Source organism: Serpula lacrymans (genome assembly GCF_000218685.1).
Source record: "Serpula lacrymans var. lacrymans S7.9 unplaced genomic scaffold SERLAscaffold_4, whole genome shotgun sequence".
Lineage (NCBI taxonomy): Eukaryota > Fungi > Basidiomycota > Agaricomycetes > Boletales > Serpulaceae > Serpula > Serpula lacrymans.
This window is the reverse complement of record NW_006763293.1, coordinates 1,485,968-1,503,382: the sequence shown is the minus strand read 5'-3', so window position 1 is coordinate 1,503,382 and position 17,415 is coordinate 1,485,968. Positions and strand designations below refer to the sequence as shown.

Below are 17,415 nucleotides of genomic sequence, written 5' to 3'. Positions count from 1 at the left end.
CCGGTAGACTCCGGAGTGACTCCACGAAGACCGGCCGATACCGAGAGGGTCGCCGAGGGGCGTGAAACCAAGAGCGGCCACTGGAAACGTTCAAGGGTGTCTCTCTCGTTGTCCTCGTTGTCGTACACGCTACACGCCATGTCTTCAAACACGCGCTCATCACGTCGCACGACGGTCTCGGGTCCATCCAGCAGCGTCAAAAGCACGCCCCCACCGACGCAGCCTGACATCTCCTCCCTCACCACCCTCGAATGTCTCATTCTCGCACAGGCCGTATACGAATACGGCGCAGACTCCTGGCCAGCCATCGCCAAACTGTTGTCGAAGCACCCTCTTCTTTCTCGTCCAAAGTCTTTCTTTACCCCTCAGGTCAGCTTCTTTCTTTCCTACCATGTATGGATCACTCAGGCTTTTGTTCTGTACTTTTTTGGTTCACAGTCCTGTCCTGCTATATACAATCATCTCATGAAAGAAGCTAATCTGGATTGGTGGGCTTATGTTTGTCTATCTCCGGGTGGCTGTATGCTAATAGACCCTGTCTTAAAGCTCTGAAGCTAACAATGCCCCGCATGGTAAGACGGACCATCACTCGCACTTGCCCACTCTGCTCACTTCGAATCCACGCAGCGCAAGCCAATCTCACATTGGCTCAACGTCACTATCGCGCTCGTCTATTCGAACTTCGCGAACTGATCCTCGCCGAGGAAGCCAAGTTTCAGTAAGCAACAGCTCCTATCATACCCACTTTATCGTTCAGACTAACGTTGGTTCTGTAGGCGCGTTGTTGCAGAGATAGATGAAATCCGGGCTGGAAAATGGGACGACAAGACCAAAGCTAAGCACGATGGCACACAAGAGCCATCGCAAGAACCGAAAGAACCAATGTCCCAGGAAGAGATGAGCCGAGTACGCTTCTCGTCGCCCATCCTTCCAGTCAACTCTCATTACCCGAACATTGTAGGAGGATCTCAACCTTCAGACAATGGTACTACCAGATCAAAACAAAACGGTCGAACCAAGCGGGTTCTCCGACAAAACCAAAATACCCGATCGCTTCGCAGTGCCTCTAAATCGGAGGTTGGAGGCTGAAGAGGAAGAGGAAGAAGAGGACGAGGGGGAGCGAGAGAGAGAATTGGTAGGAGCGGCTACTATACCTGTGCTTCAGGAGCAGATTATGTTAGACGAATCGCCCAATCCTGCCCTGCCTTCCCCTCCACCGCAGGTTGGGCAAAAGCAAACACTACCCGATCAACTCGCGCCACGCCCTTCTGATTCTACTATAGCAGTACGTCCAGATATACCAAAGCTGGAACGTCAGGACAGTACAATGGAAATAGAAGAAGTTCAGAGTGCACGATCTCCTTCCTACACCTCAGGCGAAACAAACCGCAATCGTGAGGGCACGTATTCGTTTATATCCGACGTCTTAATGTGCTTATACGCGCCATGCGCCTAATAGGTAAACGAAAGGCTTCTGATGCCGAGGGCGTATCACCTAGTCCAGTGCGAGAGGCGAAGAGACATCGCGAGGAGTCAGAACCTGCAGAGGAGGAAGATCAAGGTATGTTTAGTTTTCATTTCCCGTGCCTTTCTTAGCTGAGTATTTCTCTTGCATGGTAGGTCCAAGCTCCGGTCAGACTCGGAAACGACGACCAACTGGTACAAGCGATCGCGTCGCAGACAAACGGTTCCAGAATGTCATCGGAATGCTGCATTCACAAATATCTCAGCACCGCAACGGTAACATCTTCCATAATCCAATCAAGAATTCGGAGGCCCCTGACTATCACGAGATAATTAAACGGCCTATGGACCTAAAATCAATCAAAGCGAAAATCAAGGACGGCGTAATCAGCACGTCTTTGGAGTTTCAAAGGGATGTATATCTGATGTTCGCAAATGCGATGATGTATAACCGGCCAGGAAGTGATATTTATCACATGGCGGAAGATGTGAGGTGCTCCACATTCATGCCCCGTGCAGCCCTAACCAGGTTATAATTGCAGATGATGATTGAAAGCGAAGTCCATATAAATACCTTTCGACAGACGGAGGGTTTCGTTCGAAGTACTCATCGTTGATACCTGCAGTTAGATTGTCATTATATTAAAAACAAACAGATATTAAAACATGAATTCATTGCTACAGCATGATGATTGGAGATAATACAGGTAGATGCACCAGACACAAATAACAACAAAAGCAAAGGTCAAAACCATGGATGATAGTTCTCCGTCATTTTCATAAGTTGGATAGGATTTGTGGCAGTGGAGATGAGATTCGTAACTGTCTGAACCACAGGGGCTGAGCCCGGATTCGACGGATTTGCTGCGGCCTGTGATACAAAATATCAGAGGGGACATAGTTGTAGGACACGATAGACCTACCTGCTCACGCTCCAATTTACAAGCCATGGTCTCGGCTCGTTTTACCAGTCCATCAATATTGGCAGCTACACTAGTGCGGAACGAAATATCAAATGTCCAGGGCTGCTTCCTGTTATGCAGCCACCACATGAGTTCATCACGAGCGAAGAGACATAGCTGTTGCTCTAGATCAAACTGTAGCATGGTTTATATATGCACCTAAAGATCGTGTGGTAGACCTTACCTCTGGTTCTGTCAGACAGCGACCAATAACCATAATTCCCGAAGTAAGGATACCCTCGGTGAAAATCGGACCTAAGAACCGTTGCATGTTGGGTGTGAACCGGAAGGGGACGGCGTCGTTAGAAGCAATTACTGGCGTTTGACTCGCTTGACCTAAACCGGTGGATCAATTGAGTGGTTTAGAAAATGATAGTGCAGCTACTACTCACCTGGCAACAACTCGCTCATTGCAATTTGACCAGTCGCTCGTGACAGATGGAAACGAGAAGGCGCCCGACTTGTAAGACAGAAGACATACGTCATGAAGCTTGTCGCAGCAAGTTGCAAAGCAAACTGTCTACGCATACGCCATAGTTCCGCAGGCCCATCCATGACACGCATCATGTACTAACAAAGCATATTTAGACACTGGGCATTTCTTAGCATAAATTCCTTAGCTTAATACTCACCTTGGTAAGTACGTCATCAGGAACATATTTGAGAGCAATTTCATCCAAGACATCCTTCTTGAGATTAAGATGTTCCGTTTTACTCGACTACAACTTGTGAACACGAAGATGGAAAGTAAGTTGAAGAATACGCACAGATCTCCCAGCAGACAACGTGAATTCTCTCAAAACATTCTTCACCTTTTCGCCCGCAGCCAAAATTGGCTCTTCCCGAGTAATACCACTGTCTTCACAGTATTGGTCATATATATCACCAAGTGTGACATAGGACGAATCATTTTGCAGCAAGCGAAGACCAGGACTGCACGAGATCACCGCAGGAAGATGGAAACCAAGATTTCGTTTCCTTGATTCCTTTCGACGCGTCAAAGCCCTGAGCCATTATATCAATATCTTTTGCTCAAACTTCGGATAGATCAAGGTTACCCGTTAAATGTACAGAACATCTGCATCACCCTTTCTTCACGTCGGGAATGTCGCCCCGAAGGTAATTGAACCGAGAAAGAAACTCTGGAGTTATCGCTGCCATGAACTGTAAACCTCCTCCAGCCATAACCATGAGAACGACAATTCTCAAATTTTGGCCCGAATTTATGGATACGAACAAAATTCTGATTACTATCTTTGTCCTACATGCATATTTAGAAAATGGGCAGGAAATGGGACAATATTTACTAACCTCTGTGTATTGACCAGGCATTTCAATTTCATCAAATTTTCCATACTGAAATTCCGTTAGATAATGGCTCAACAAGTCCAGTGATTGAATTCGAGGGCGAGAATCAATATATTTTTCGTATCGGTCACGCCACTGCTGCAGTCGGCGTATATATTCATTATGGGTAGGCTTGCTTCGTAGGAAGTCTTCTTCATATTCTCTCTGTAGCACACACATGAGTATGTGTGGAAAGTTTAAACTGGAAGTACCTCACCCGTGAGGGCCCTGATAGATTAGAGGCCATCTTAACCAGATGATTTATTGTATGCGGTGTCAATTGACCATCGTCTTCTGTGGAGTTCATCCGCATGACATAACTCTGATTTGCGATTCAGATCAAGATTAACTTCGTACGAGTATATAAAAACAAAACTCACCTGAATCGCATCTTGCAATAACATGCATATGAATCTATAAATCTCCTCTTCCGACGTAGCCTTGAACCTCTGCAGAATTTGGTCTACCATTGTTTCCATACTCAGAATCAACAATGGGAAAGCAGTTTTGAGTATCTGAACAACCTCTTCTACATACTCCCAGGGCTGACGAACGGGGTACGCTGGCGTACCGTCAGTCGAAATATGGCCATTGGATTGAGGAGCAGCTGGAGGTTGGCTTTGGGTGCTATGGGTTGTACTGTCTGAATTAGGTTGAGAGGTGCGCTGTAGGCCAGTGCCGTCGGATGTAGATGCGTCTTTCTTTGCGATGTCAGCATTTACTTCGCCAGTAGCATCGCGCATAAGCTGATCTGCATCAGGTCGTTTTGTGCCATTAGATACAGTGGAGGCATGCTTTGCATTCAAAGCCTCGGCAGCATTTTGCTTTTTAACCATCGCCATTTCTTCTCGAGTAGTGCGAAGATGGAAGAAAAGGGCCTGAAAAAAATGGAAAATCAGGAACATTTGGAGAAAATCATGCCAACAGACAAACCTGAGGGTATAGTTTTGCAAGATTGAGGAGGATATATCGCGCCTGCTTCACCTCTCGCTGAGATATGGATAGACATAATTGAGGTATTAATGTTATCCAATACCAAAATGCGGCTTCTCCTTTGTAAGTGTCAAAAGATCGAGAAATTGTGAAGCTACCATCGTCTACGCTGAGCAACCACAATACCCTAGTAAGGAGTGGTCGACTTTTGCCATTTTTATATTGCCCCGCTGCTTGAAGGTAACAGCTAACGGCACTGGCAGCATGGGACATATCTGTGGGAATCTCCTTGAACATGCGATCGCTATATCGGCCCCACTCTGCCCATGCTTTAGCTTGAGTCATATCCATCTGGACTGCTTGTCCAAATGCTTGGTTGGCTTCGTCATTTCGACCAAATCTGGCATGAAACATGCCCTTCAAGGTATAAAACTCGGCTTTTTGAGAATTTGAGAAGTACATCAAGTTCGTGTTGTTAATGACTTCTAGCCCGGCTTGTAAATCGTTCGGCTTTTGGTAGTGGCAACGAGCTTGTTCGCGAAGTTTCAAGAATGCCTCTGAGATCTCGATGTTGGGTAGGGTGTATATCTTATTCAGCGAGCTGAAACAGACGTCCAGAAGATCGTGTTTCCGAGCAACATGAGCAAATCGATTGATGATCCAAGCAGTTTCGTGATAGCCGCGATAGCCAGAGGTGTTGAAGTTCGTCGAAGCCGCATTTCCTCCTTGGTTAGTGCTTGTGATGAGCGGAATGTAGGCTTTGTTGATAGCATTGAACACATTCTGCCGCCAAGCAACCAAGTCACTCCATATACTGATATCATCTTGAAGGTTTGGTAGCCGTTCACGCCAGGCTTGAAGAACCATCTTCAAATCAGACGACTTCTTCTCCAGATTCTGTGCATTTGTGGTCGAAAGTGACCCAAAAATTTGAACAGCCTCCTGAAGTTCAACAAATTGCTGGAAATGCTGTAATAGTGGAACATGAGCAGCCGAGAGATGAGGAGGAAGGCCAACCCATTTCCGGAGTGATAGCTGCATGGCGTCTTCAAGTATCTTGGTAAACTCTGCATTTTTCTCCAAGGCAGCAGGAGCTCTGAGTAATGCGAGGAACGCTTCAAATACTCGACGTCTAGGGGTCGCAACTTCGGGTAGCTGATTAACTTGTTCTTCCAGAGATTCTCTACTCTCCGCCCAATCTTTAATCCTCCATGCGCTCTCCAACATTAGCTCTTGATTCGACTCTCCTCTAGCGAGTTCATGCAGTGTATCCCATTGTTGCAGCTTCTCGGCGGACAACATCCAGTGGTCTTCCCATAGGCAGTACTCCGGTTCTGAGAATGCTATAGAACCTTGTCTAGACTTATTTTGTGCATTTTCATAGATATTCGATGCTTGCTCCCACATGCCATTCTGCTCGAAAGCAATGGCCATGTTCGTTTCCAGGTGCAAGCACCGGCGGCGCCATAGCCCATAGAACAAATCCTCCTCTGCCAATTCTGCATACACATCCGCAAGAGAGTCGTAAACATTTTCTCTCACGGAAACTTCATCATCTTTAACGTGATCAAGAGAAGCTTCCAAAATTTCGAGGCCGATATACCAAGCGCCGTAAGTTTTTGCGAGATACTTGATTAAGTGGGGAGGCAGAATCATAGGAGGAGAACATGCATGTGTACCTGCCAAAAGGGTCTGGATGACATTTGGACGCATCTCCACTTGTTTAATGTGATAATCCTTACTAAGAAGACTTGTCATATGATGAGTGATGTCAATTTGCTCTCGTCTCGAAAGGCAGGACCATGCAGCAGAGAAGACGGATATCCAAGCGTCATGTGCCGTGTCAGGATCTAGAAAAAGTAGTCGTTGCATTGGCCGAATGATAGAGAGTGCTTTTTGCTGTGGAATGAGCTGGGAAATCTTGGTCTCCATCATGATCTTGCGTTCCGCTACTATAGGTATGTCGGCGTCCATAGCACCCAGCAAAAGGTGCAGTGCAACATAAATCCAGTTGTGGTCAGCTAACGCCTCCCAGCTTTGAACACCGAGTATATAGGATAGTCGGCTGGGCAAAGAGCGAGGAACGCTGGTATCGAGAAGGTCCATAAAACGCTCGCGAAGAGACGGTTCTCGAGCTCGGCAACCTATGAGGAAGGGCTGTTCTAACCGCGTTGTTAGATCACTGCGGCGCAGGCCAGGTTCCGTATAGATATCGTAGATAAGCTCAAGGTAGTCGTGAAACAGTGGCTCCCCGCGTAGCTCATACGCCACCATCCTTTGTAATAAACTCGCCTTCTCCTTCATGGTTGGATATGCATCGTGTCTGTGTAGAGCCCAATCCCGTGCCAAACCTAGGATAAAGCGACAAAGTGAAGGGCTCTTTGACTTCTCCACGAGAACAACCAGGGTGCTAAGAAGCCATCGTCGTGCTTCACCGAAATAGGCGACAGAGAGCTGGCATATTTCTAGGATGGATATCATTAGACGGACACCATTTTCCAAGCCATTTGCACCTGGCGTAGATAGAACGTGTTCTTTCGCCAACTTGCTCAATAACTTCATTAACGGTGAGCTGAAGGGTTCTACTCGTTCTGCTGAAACCTGCACTACCGACTTCAGCATGAGAAGGTTACCGCGTAGCGCAGTGGTGTTCTTCAAGCCATCGCCAATAGCCGTGTAAACAAAACTGTGAAAGTCGGCCATTTCGCCTTCTTGCTGCTCTTCCTCTTTAGGTAGAGGGAACAAATTGAGCAGGCGCTCGAATATAGGGTGAAGAGCGTCATGCAGACCGGATTCATCGGTAACTAACCCTTTACGCACGAGCTTCTGCAGAACGGGAGCATTCGCGAGATACCAAGCATCGTCTTTATCTCCCGATATAACTTGAAGAACCTTGGCGGAACTAAGTGCTTGGGCGATCGTAGCTTCAGTACTAAGATCATTCTGAAACCCTCATCAGTACCACTATATTGGAAAGTAGAAAAATGACATTACCGTCTCTAATGTACGAGAAAAATAAAACAGCTTTACTGTAACATCACTCCATCCTGATGGTCCGACCATTAACTGCAATAATTCCAGTGCACGAGGAACTAATACGCCTCTAGCAGCCAGCTCGTGGTGGGCAGTTGCTAGTCGGACCAGGTAGCTTACCATTGTCTCTCTGAAACCAAGGGGGGTGACCCAGGATAGCCCAAGTCGACCAGAATCCCCATTCATAGTGTTAGAAGATGATATGTCGTCAGGAATTTGCGATTTCTGCTCCCAGTCAAAAATGACTTGTAGTATGTCAATGGAAAGTAGTCGAGACTCCCCTGAAGCAGCACCAGAGAGTCCAAGCTTCGATAACGAATTGACCATGTGGGGAATGAATAACGCACGAACTGGGTAGAACAGCTGTGGCTGGCGAACAATAAGTTGATAAATGATGATAATCTGTGAGAATCCGTTGCCTTCTTCTGCCAGTAAACGTCTGGTGGTCTTCGCCCACTGCGGATACCCCACATCATTTGCACCAGATTTCGGTAGAGCAGGTGCTAGTACATCCAAAGCCTGACGAATGAGAAGCCTACCCTCCGTGTGAGGTGGTCGAAGAAGACCCGTCCACGCACGCAATATGAATTTCTGGGGAGTATCGTATGCTTCAAAGAAACGGGCCGCAAGAAGGTAAGCTGTCTGCTTAACAACTGCATCGTCACTCGTAATGTAGTGCCAGGCACACCGAATGATATCCTTCTTGACATCCTCTAGAAGCTCGGGATAATATTGTACCATGACCGTGGTGAGATGAAGAAGCTCGATTTTGAACATGTCATCGGATTCAGAAAAAGCTGCGTTATCGTTCATAGGATACCAGATAGTGCGATGGACACGACTAATGAAATCAGCGTCTAGGAGGCCTCCCTTGTCTGGGCGATGGGCTTGAACAAGTATAGTGGGAGTCAAGACGTGACGGAGGAAATATGTTTTGTGTGACCAGGGATGAGAACGATCATCGAACCAGATCAAAAAACGCGACAAGACATTGCGCCGATAGAACAGATCCTCGCTCATTGCAACGTGCTTGAATAAGAAATGCGTTAAACGTAATAAATCCATGGCAACATTGCGTGAATAGATAGCAACGATATCAAAAAGCAAGTCAATGCGGGGATCGCGTTCCAGAGTTTTGATGAATATGTTCAGGATTGTGGTATAACGCTGAATGATTTCCGGGACCATGACCACTGTGTGCTCGGGTTCCATGGGCTGAGAACGCCAGACGTCTAACAACGCATCGATGACATAGCCATGGTCAGCAATCCAGGATGGTACTAAGTCTACCAGATCACTGAGCATCGATAAGCCAGGCAGAAGCAAGGTCTGATCATTGCTCCTGAGGCATCCAGTCACAATAGAATGAGTCCGTGATATTAGTTCCTGTTCAAGATTTTTTGCTAACTTTGCTTGAAGAATGCTTCGAAGAGTTCGGACATGTCGAGGAAAATGTAGATAGCGCATGAAAAAATCAAGAGCTTCTGCAGGATAGCGATCAAGGTACTTTCCGAGAGGTTCCGAAAATGGACTTTGACCAGAAAAGTGCATCTGAGCTTCGGTCTGCACTATAGAATTTACAAGGGTTTCCAAGAAGATGTTCGCAGCGGAAGGGAGAAGATGAAAGATATTGGCTAGTCGTACTAGTTTTGTGATGCCTTCATTGTCCGCCAAAGGAAGCCTTGATGAGGCTTGTAGCATCTGAGGATCAGCTACTATACGGAAGTGATCCAGAAGTTTGTGCCCAATTTCAACTTTGAAGTAGTTGATCAAAAGTTCCAGCAAACGGGCTAAACCTTCCAACCCGGGAACAGAAAGGCGTTTTGGATCGGCAAGATTCATGAGGATGGGGCGTAACCCAGTTTGAAGAAGCTCTTTGGGAAGTCGGGTCTGATGGGTCAGTACCATACGCAGACCCTCGTGGGCTACTTCTTTCACTTCCTGAGAAGGCGAGTATAACGATTTGAAGTATACACTAGTTACTCTGAAAAATGATAGACACTATGAGCAACGAATTTATGATCATGGTGTGTTACGACACACCTTTGGCGCGTTTGATGCTGTTTGGAGAAAAAATCTGTCATAGGCATTGACGCTGTCAAGAGTTTTATACAGGCCACACGAAGCTTGATGATTTCTATACTGCCTTGACGTGGATTACCACGACCCAGAAGAGCGATATCATCAGCATCTGCCAATGCAAGTGTCTCGTGTAAAAGACGAAGTAGCTCATCGCTTATCTCTGGCAGAGGGGGCTCCAAGCTAACACAATACCGAACAGCGTCTATCATGCCAATCTGAATGGTGAATGGTAAAGCTCGGAGAGGCTTCGTATAGATCGAGGTTAACATGCGCTCTCGATGGGGCATGAGTAACTCGCTAGCGGGCTTTCCGCTAAGCCCAACCAGGATTGCAATACATGTCTGAGCCGCCTGACGAACTACAGGATTGGGACCTGTAAGCTCCGTGAAAAATATGCCTATGAGGTGGGTGAGCTTATTGCGGGCACTCGGAGCCGCGTCGACTGCGACGTCTTGCTCAGCATTGCTCACTCGGAGAACGCGTTGCAGTACATCAACCACATCGTCGATATCACGAGGCAAATCGTACGGCAGGTCCTTCAAAATATGCAGCAAGGTGCGAACAAGGTCAATCTCTCTGTCGTTTATCCATTTTACACCGAGGGTCGGTGTGCATGTCATAATCCTAATTCCGCTACATCCTGCACTTTTGCGAATCCATGAATCGTCGAGACATAGCGCACTAAAGCGACCTGCAATCTGATGCAACGTAGGTATAACGTCTTGAGGGGTAACGTTGGCGTGCGTGCCCATTGCCACCAATTCTCGAATGATTAACGACACAAGCTCTTGAGCTTTCTTTGCTTCCTCTGGGCTTTCGCGTGCCAGAGCATGTGGTAAAGCATCGAGATACGACGATAACAAGGGACTTGGATATCGACGAAGTCCAAGATCTTTCGTATTGTTTCTCCGAACCTCCATAGTGAAAACAGCTCGTGAAAGATTGCGAACGAACTGCTCAGCTTGATCTCCAACTACAGGGAGGTGTACCGCGTCGAAAATAGCCTCCAGCGACCTCACAAATACAGCTGCCTGATCACGGCCATGGGTGCTCTGTAGATATAGATTAGAGTCAACGTGGAAGCAATATGATTAACACTTACATCATATAAAAGGACAGTTAGGCAGCCCTCCAGATAGTTATATGCTTGCAAGTGGTAAGGTGATGCAGCCTTACTTAGAGTACGCGATGCCAATGTGGACATAGAACCAAGTTCAATGTTTTCTATTGTACCTCCAAACGAAATCGGTACTTTTGCTGGTTCAGTATAATGCTGGAATTCCAGCAAAGGTTCTTTATTCAACAAACGGCGGTTCCTCCCCCCCAGTTTGCCAAGGATTCGAATCGTTGTGTGAGCGTGATTGTGGTTAGCAGGGAGTGGCTTGAGATGACTGTGTAATGCCTCCATCAATTCACGCAAGACCGTGCTGAGGGTGGGGTCAAGGAAATCGGGAGTAAGATTATCGATACATAATTCTAGAGTTCTGAGGCCTTGAGAAATGAGTTCTGGGGTACCTCGCAGCGCCAACGCCAATGGATGCATGAGATATGTTAAGTGAGGAAGTAAATGGGTTAAGCGCAATGGAACAGTAAGACATAACTCGACGATCATGTCACGGCTGTATCCTTCGGATGCGAGCAACTGACGATTGAGGCTTTCCAGCATCTCGGGAAGAAGAGGCAAAACTTCCTTGTATAAGAGTTCAAACCTACCACCTCCACCTCCGATAGCTCGAAAGAGTCCTCGAAGAAGGTGGAAATAATTTGTCGGCTTCGTTGCTTTGGCGGCTAGAGGAAAACAGTCCATAATGAGTTTTGCAAGATGCGACGCTAGAATCGGCTCATTCGTTGATGGATACAAGGTGACTGCACCGAATGCCATTTTGAAAAGCCGTATGGTGACTACTGCCGTCTGATCATCATACTCGCCCAACGATGGCAAGCGATCGACGAGGTACCTCAGAACGATAGCTACAAGTGTCGGAGACACTTGCTCTCTACCGAATAGGCCTTGACAAATGTGAAGGAGCGAAGGTCGTTTTTGGGAACATTGGAAAAAGAAGTCGATCTTATGGGTCCAAACCTCCTGGAAAACATGGAGATTTACTTCCAAAAGAACTCCCCCGAACCAGTCCATAGCTTCAGTTGCCTCGCGAGGTTCAGCGTCAAAAAGCGCCATACAGCGAATACAGCTTTCGAACAGTCGGAAGATCAAGACACCGTCTGGAGTAGGCGCATCGCATTTCCTTAATCCAGCAAGGCAGGCACGAAAACCGTGCAGGATAGTGCGGAAAAGAAGGCGAAATTCTAACAAAAATTATATGTTAAACACAGATAACGAGACAAGTATATTCCACTCGCCATTGACAGCATCTTCTGGTTTCTCGGTGGCATACACGGCCCCGGCAACGGGTCTTGCCTTCTGTACCAACGAAAAGTCAATCGAATCACTGTCTCCGTTCTTTGCCTTTTCTACTCTCTCAAAGAGTTCATCCAAAACTGACGTCATGGAGTCTACCTTGTCTACACAAGTCTCAAACATTGCACCAAGAACTCGCGCACTGCCCTGTTTCGTATCCTTCGCTGTTATAACATCTATCAAGTTGAACATCATTTTAGCAAATAGCGTATGGTGATTGCTGGTAAGGTATGGGTTGTGGATGAGACCTGAATATACGTTTGCTATACGCGCGAGCTGAGCAGTAGTGAGTTCGCTTCGGAGATGGTGCACAAGGTCGGCTACTGCGGCATAAGCTGATGGCCTGAGATATAACATTAAGTAAACATATTAAATAGGGGTCGAAGCACATACTGTAAGGTTTCTTTACTCCCAACACCACTACCTAACAGAATTCGGTCGTTGAAGAGCTTATCTAGTTGGTTCAAAAGGGCTTTACGATGAGGCGTACTCATAAGGTGTCGGAGGACGATCATGAGATCCTGTACCATGTTCACTGAGCCACATAGACGCGCAAGGTGGGAAAACATACCCTTCGTGCTGCTATGGCGTTAGCCGGACAATCTTGCAGAATCCGCAACGATGCAAGAATTAAGGTCTCTCCGTATGGATCATATTCATCCCCGAGGCCACGCATAATATACGCCAGATATGATACCATCTATAAACAAGTTACTCGATGTCTTATAAACAACATCGATGAACTTACTTTGATTTGAGCGCTAATGAAATCAACGTATGTGTGATGATTTTTTATGGTTGGCGCCATACCAGCCCAGTATCCTCCCATCGCTTCGTGATCTTCTCTGGCCTTCTTCTGGGCAGGCGATTCGAGAGCGAGCACATCGAAATTTAGGGGAAATGTTGCTTGTATTGCTGGTATGACTATAGGACGATGACTTTGCGAGAATGTCACCACCACCATGCCAACCTCAGCAAGGACCTTGAAACTGCGTATACTAGGTAATACGACGTTCGGGTCGAGCACAGGCGAATCTTCGGAAAGTGTTTCGTCTACAAGGCTCTTGATGTTGCGGAAGACATCTTGCAGTATCCCCATAAACTCTGATACAAGCTCCTCTGTGAGAGCTCTGAATGAGCGCACTAGGTCGATGATGGTTTTGCAGCAAGTGACCCCGTTTTCTTCGTTGTCGTGTCGCAGAAGGTACAACATGCCATTGAATAAGGTAAGGGCTTGAGAGCGTACAGCATCGCTGTATGGGATGCGGTGTAGTATTTCTAGGAGGACGCGGCGGAATTGGTAGTCTAGAGTGTCCTTGTGAAACGAAGCTTCTCCTGAACGCAATATTTCGAGAAGGACAGGAATCATATGGGGCAACACACGAGCAGACTCCGCATCTCGTACAGTGTCTATCATTTCTCGAAGCTCACATGCAACAACATGTTTCGTTTTGAGGTCTGCGAACGAGGACCTGTTGGCGGACGAAGACATACCAATAGGCCACAAGTTGGACTCACCTATACCTGGATCTGCTATACGAGCAGCCCGTATCTCGAGATCTGCAGCTGTCCCAAGCTGCGGGATATTGTCCATAGCTAGAGCTGTAATATTATGTGAAAGTTATGTTTTGGTGGTCTGCGTGCATGTAAACTGAACAGAGAAACTCACTAGGACGGGGCGTGCAACTCTTGCAATGACCTTAAACGCGGTTGACCCAGAAAAGTTGTTTGGCTAAAGTTTGGTGCGTTCCTCACGTGATCTGGCAAAGACTTGTCAATGAAAACTCTGTAAGTGTTAGTTTCCAGTTCATGCCTCCGAGTCGGTGGTGCATAATGCACAGCTCTGAAGGTAATCGCAAGGAACAGTAACCGCACTTGTTTACTCGTTGTTAACGTTCTGAAAGGCTATCTTGGATACATTTTCCAATCAAATAAAACACCCATGGTTAGAGGTTACAGTAAAGACCGTCGGTGATACCGATACGTGATTGGCCACCAGTGCCTTGATGTGCATTGACATGCAGCTGCAGTATGAGGTCGTGTTGATGAGCCACCATTTCCATCCATCATTAGTATTTGGGACCTTGAGGTTTAAAAAAGAATACGAACTTGGACATATCTTCCAAAAGAGTCGATGGGTCTATCTCTGTCTCCACGACCATGCACAGGAATGGCTGCTGCCAGAAGGTCCATTCTCTGTTGTCAGGGGCCACTATAGGCTTGATGGGTAAGATATTTCCTCATAACCTAACCAAAACAAACTTGATGTGTTATGTTCACCTAATTATGCTAGGCAGTGCACGTGGATTCGCCCTATAAGTCTACAATCATTACCGACCACCCAGACTGGAATGTACGTTCTAAAATGCGATCCAAGTGTTGCTGTCGGGCGTTCAGCATTGTTCATCAAGGAGGCTGGCCCTCCATTCATCTTTCTACTTCTCACTTTGAGCTGGGCTTGAGCTTCAGTTTTCTTTTGTCTCTTCACGCCCCCACCGTCATGCCAAGACTAAACCATGCAGCAGTCTCTGTTCTCGCATTACAGGGTGCAACCGTGCCTTCAGTAAGCGAGTTTCTAGATCACCCAGACTTGTGAGTTACTAGTACAGTTTAGAATCCATCATTAGGTATGTTAACTAACTGTGTGTTTCCAAAAGTCGTCAAATAGCTACCTTTTTTCTCGGCTGGGTGTTCATTGCTAGCTTGGGTAGTATCGTATTTTCTCCTACTGTCAAGGTTCTGGCCCAGCAATGTGGTGAATCAATTTTACTTTTGATGATAAAGCCCACTCAAAATACCACCAGTGTCGATGATGAGAACTGCTGTTAGAAAACCACACACAAAAACAAACTAACACACAATCCTCCCAGATTCCACGGAACTTGTTTATGGGCTTTGCCTCCTAGAACAGTGGAGTGGTCTGGTTGTTCGTGGGGTGGTACGTATAAAGATCCTTCAAAGTAAAACCCAGAGGTGTATGAGTGTGGGTTTTGAGGAGGAGGGATAGTTGAATTTATAGAAGATAGGGGCTTAGTGACGAGTATAGATGAGCACTACCTTGCTAATCGTAGCACAAGGTAGGTTTGAGAACGACAATATGACGAGGTTCCCAGTGGTAGCAGGCTCCTGACGCACAAACTGTAGTGCTCAGAAGGACTCTAATTGAAAGGGATGACAATGACTTCAAAAGTGGGAAGTGACGATGACAGCAGTTGACAGTGGTAGCAGTGGGAAGTGTTGTGACCACACTGGATCACAAGCGGCAGAGTAGTGAACTTGAAATTAGAGAAGAAGTCTGGAATCGAGTACTTGTTCTTTTTTTTTTTACAAGGTAAAATACAGGGGTTTATATAGTAAAAGAAAAGTAGGCTATGCACAGTATAGCTGTGCAAAAAGAATGAGAAAGAACATGAAGGAAGGAATGTACGCTGACAAATCCTGCGTAGGTAGTACAGGATAAGATTGTCAAAAAAAAGAAAAGAAAGGGATAGAACAATGAATGCTGTGAGTAATGTCACAGGTTTGTACAGCCATAAAGTAAAGTCCAATAGCAAAAAGAGAGCAGGAAGATCATGATGTCATGGGAAGATGCAGTAAAAAAAGGGCAAGGCAAAACACTATCAGTATCAACACAGTTCCTTTATTGTCAGTCAGACATTCTAAAAAGATATGTGTCCATAAAAATGATTCAAAAATCAAAAATAATTGCACTGTAAATGAATGTTCTGCTGAAAAAAAAGAAACTGGAGCCACCGGTCCACCACCTAGTCCAAATCCGACAGTTCCATGGCCTTACCAATGGACTGGTTGTGTTGGACCACCTGATCAAACGAGGGAGGGAGAGGAGTAGTTCCAATTTGGAACAAGTGAGTCCCAGGCAGCGTGTGGTAGGTGGAGCTGTAGCGAAGACGATGGACAAAAGATAAGTGTACCCAAGTGAATGGGACAGCGATGAACATGGGTGACACAAGGGGATGAACCTTCTCCAGCTCAAAAACTACCCACCCACGCTCCAACCAGGCAAGACGAGCGACCGATGTTTTGATAGTATATGATGGCAGATTGATGTCATGAAGATGGACCTGTTGCCCTATTTGGACTGGCCGCCGGGGATTTGCTGATATCAGCAGTGGCACGTGGTAGTCAACGGATCGGCGACAGAAGCGGATAGGAAGTGGTGACATCAGAAATGGTGGGGGTGCAAATAAGATGAGGAGGAGGAGGGTGGAGGTGACGAAAAAGTGGATTAGAATGGGGATCCAGAAACGACCGTCAGGTGAGAATAAAAAGGAGAGGAAGGGGCCCATGGTGGGGCTAGGCAAAGGAAGGGGAGTAAGGGAAACGACAAAAGCGAGGGTGCAATGCAACGTGTAGCCAGTGGCGACTGTTACGATAACACAATTTCCGGACATCTCCTTTCCTTTTATTCTCCGCTTTAACTTTATATACTTTAAGTGCCACGCGGCATTTCCCTTTCTCGCGCCGCATTGCCTTTCTTTTACTTTTAGACTTAACTCTCTCACGCAGTGGAGCTGGCCATACGGGCTAGGCCCTATGACATCATCAGCCACTGCCTTCATCAGCTGTATAGTACACATGTACAAACAAACCTGTAGTAGTATATATACCCCAATAAATCCAGGAGACTCCTCAGCGAGTCCTCCTGTTGTATACCAACTAACTCACTGCAGCCCAAGGGGTACCCACTCCCCATCTTCCACTACCTTTATAGTGTGTTCCTGTGTGCGCCAGAGTAACTAACTCTTGGTTGTTACATTAGGACTCGCTCTTTCTACTCTCTCGCACGTGTGTGCAGAAGTCCCATCATTTGGGCACCCGGACTCCAGGGTGAAGGAGATTGGTTAGCGGTTAGGAATATCCCACATAGCAGATAGGTGCGCTCCTAGCGACGGCCTTGTAGTGCTTTGGGAGAAGAACCCAAACCTTCGAATACGCGGCCCCCAGCGTTAAGGGGAGTACTTAGCTCAGCAGTCGGTGTGGAACCACTGTTGATTAGATTTAGAATACAAACTTCACTTTCGAATACCTCTGACCAGGCCGGGCACTTGCCTCCGCCAGTCTGGAGAAGGGTTGACAGCTTAACAAGCGGACCACCCCTGACACCGTTGACAGGTTTATTACATTACATTTTTATATACATTTTCAAATACTATA

General features: G+C 46.6%; 2 protein-coding genes across 2 annotated transcripts; one reads left to right on the top strand and one right to left on the bottom strand.

Annotated features, from left to right (window-relative positions):
* Nucleotides 1-569: 569 nt before the first annotated feature.
* On the top strand, nucleotides 570-2,097 carry SERLADRAFT_382647 (uncharacterized protein; the record flags this gene model as incomplete). The annotated part of the gene is made up of 5 exons (XM_007315577.1): nucleotides 570-718; nucleotides 777-1,400; nucleotides 1,460-1,561; nucleotides 1,621-1,952; nucleotides 2,007-2,097. 4 exons carry the CDS (start codon nucleotides 983-985, stop codon nucleotides 2,079-2,081), a joined length of 927 nt encoding a protein of 308 aa, XP_007315639.1.
* On the bottom strand, nucleotides 2,076-13,918 carry SERLADRAFT_446784 (uncharacterized protein; the record flags this gene model as incomplete). The annotated part of the gene is made up of 19 exons (XM_007315576.1): nucleotides 2,076-2,335; nucleotides 2,388-2,561; nucleotides 2,611-2,762; nucleotides 2,819-2,996; nucleotides 3,059-3,145; nucleotides 3,194-3,431; nucleotides 3,485-3,687; nucleotides 3,738-3,938; nucleotides 3,991-4,095; nucleotides 4,154-4,651; nucleotides 4,707-7,649; nucleotides 7,701-9,723; nucleotides 9,783-10,873; nucleotides 10,924-12,128; nucleotides 12,183-12,583; nucleotides 12,634-12,761; nucleotides 12,812-12,940; nucleotides 12,989-13,698; nucleotides 13,759-13,918. The coding sequence occupies 19 exons, from the start codon at nucleotides 13,832-13,834 to the stop codon at nucleotides 2,210-2,212; spliced, it is 10,668 nt and encodes a 3,555-aa protein (XP_007315638.1).
* Nucleotides 13,919-17,415: the final 3,497 nt, after the last annotated feature.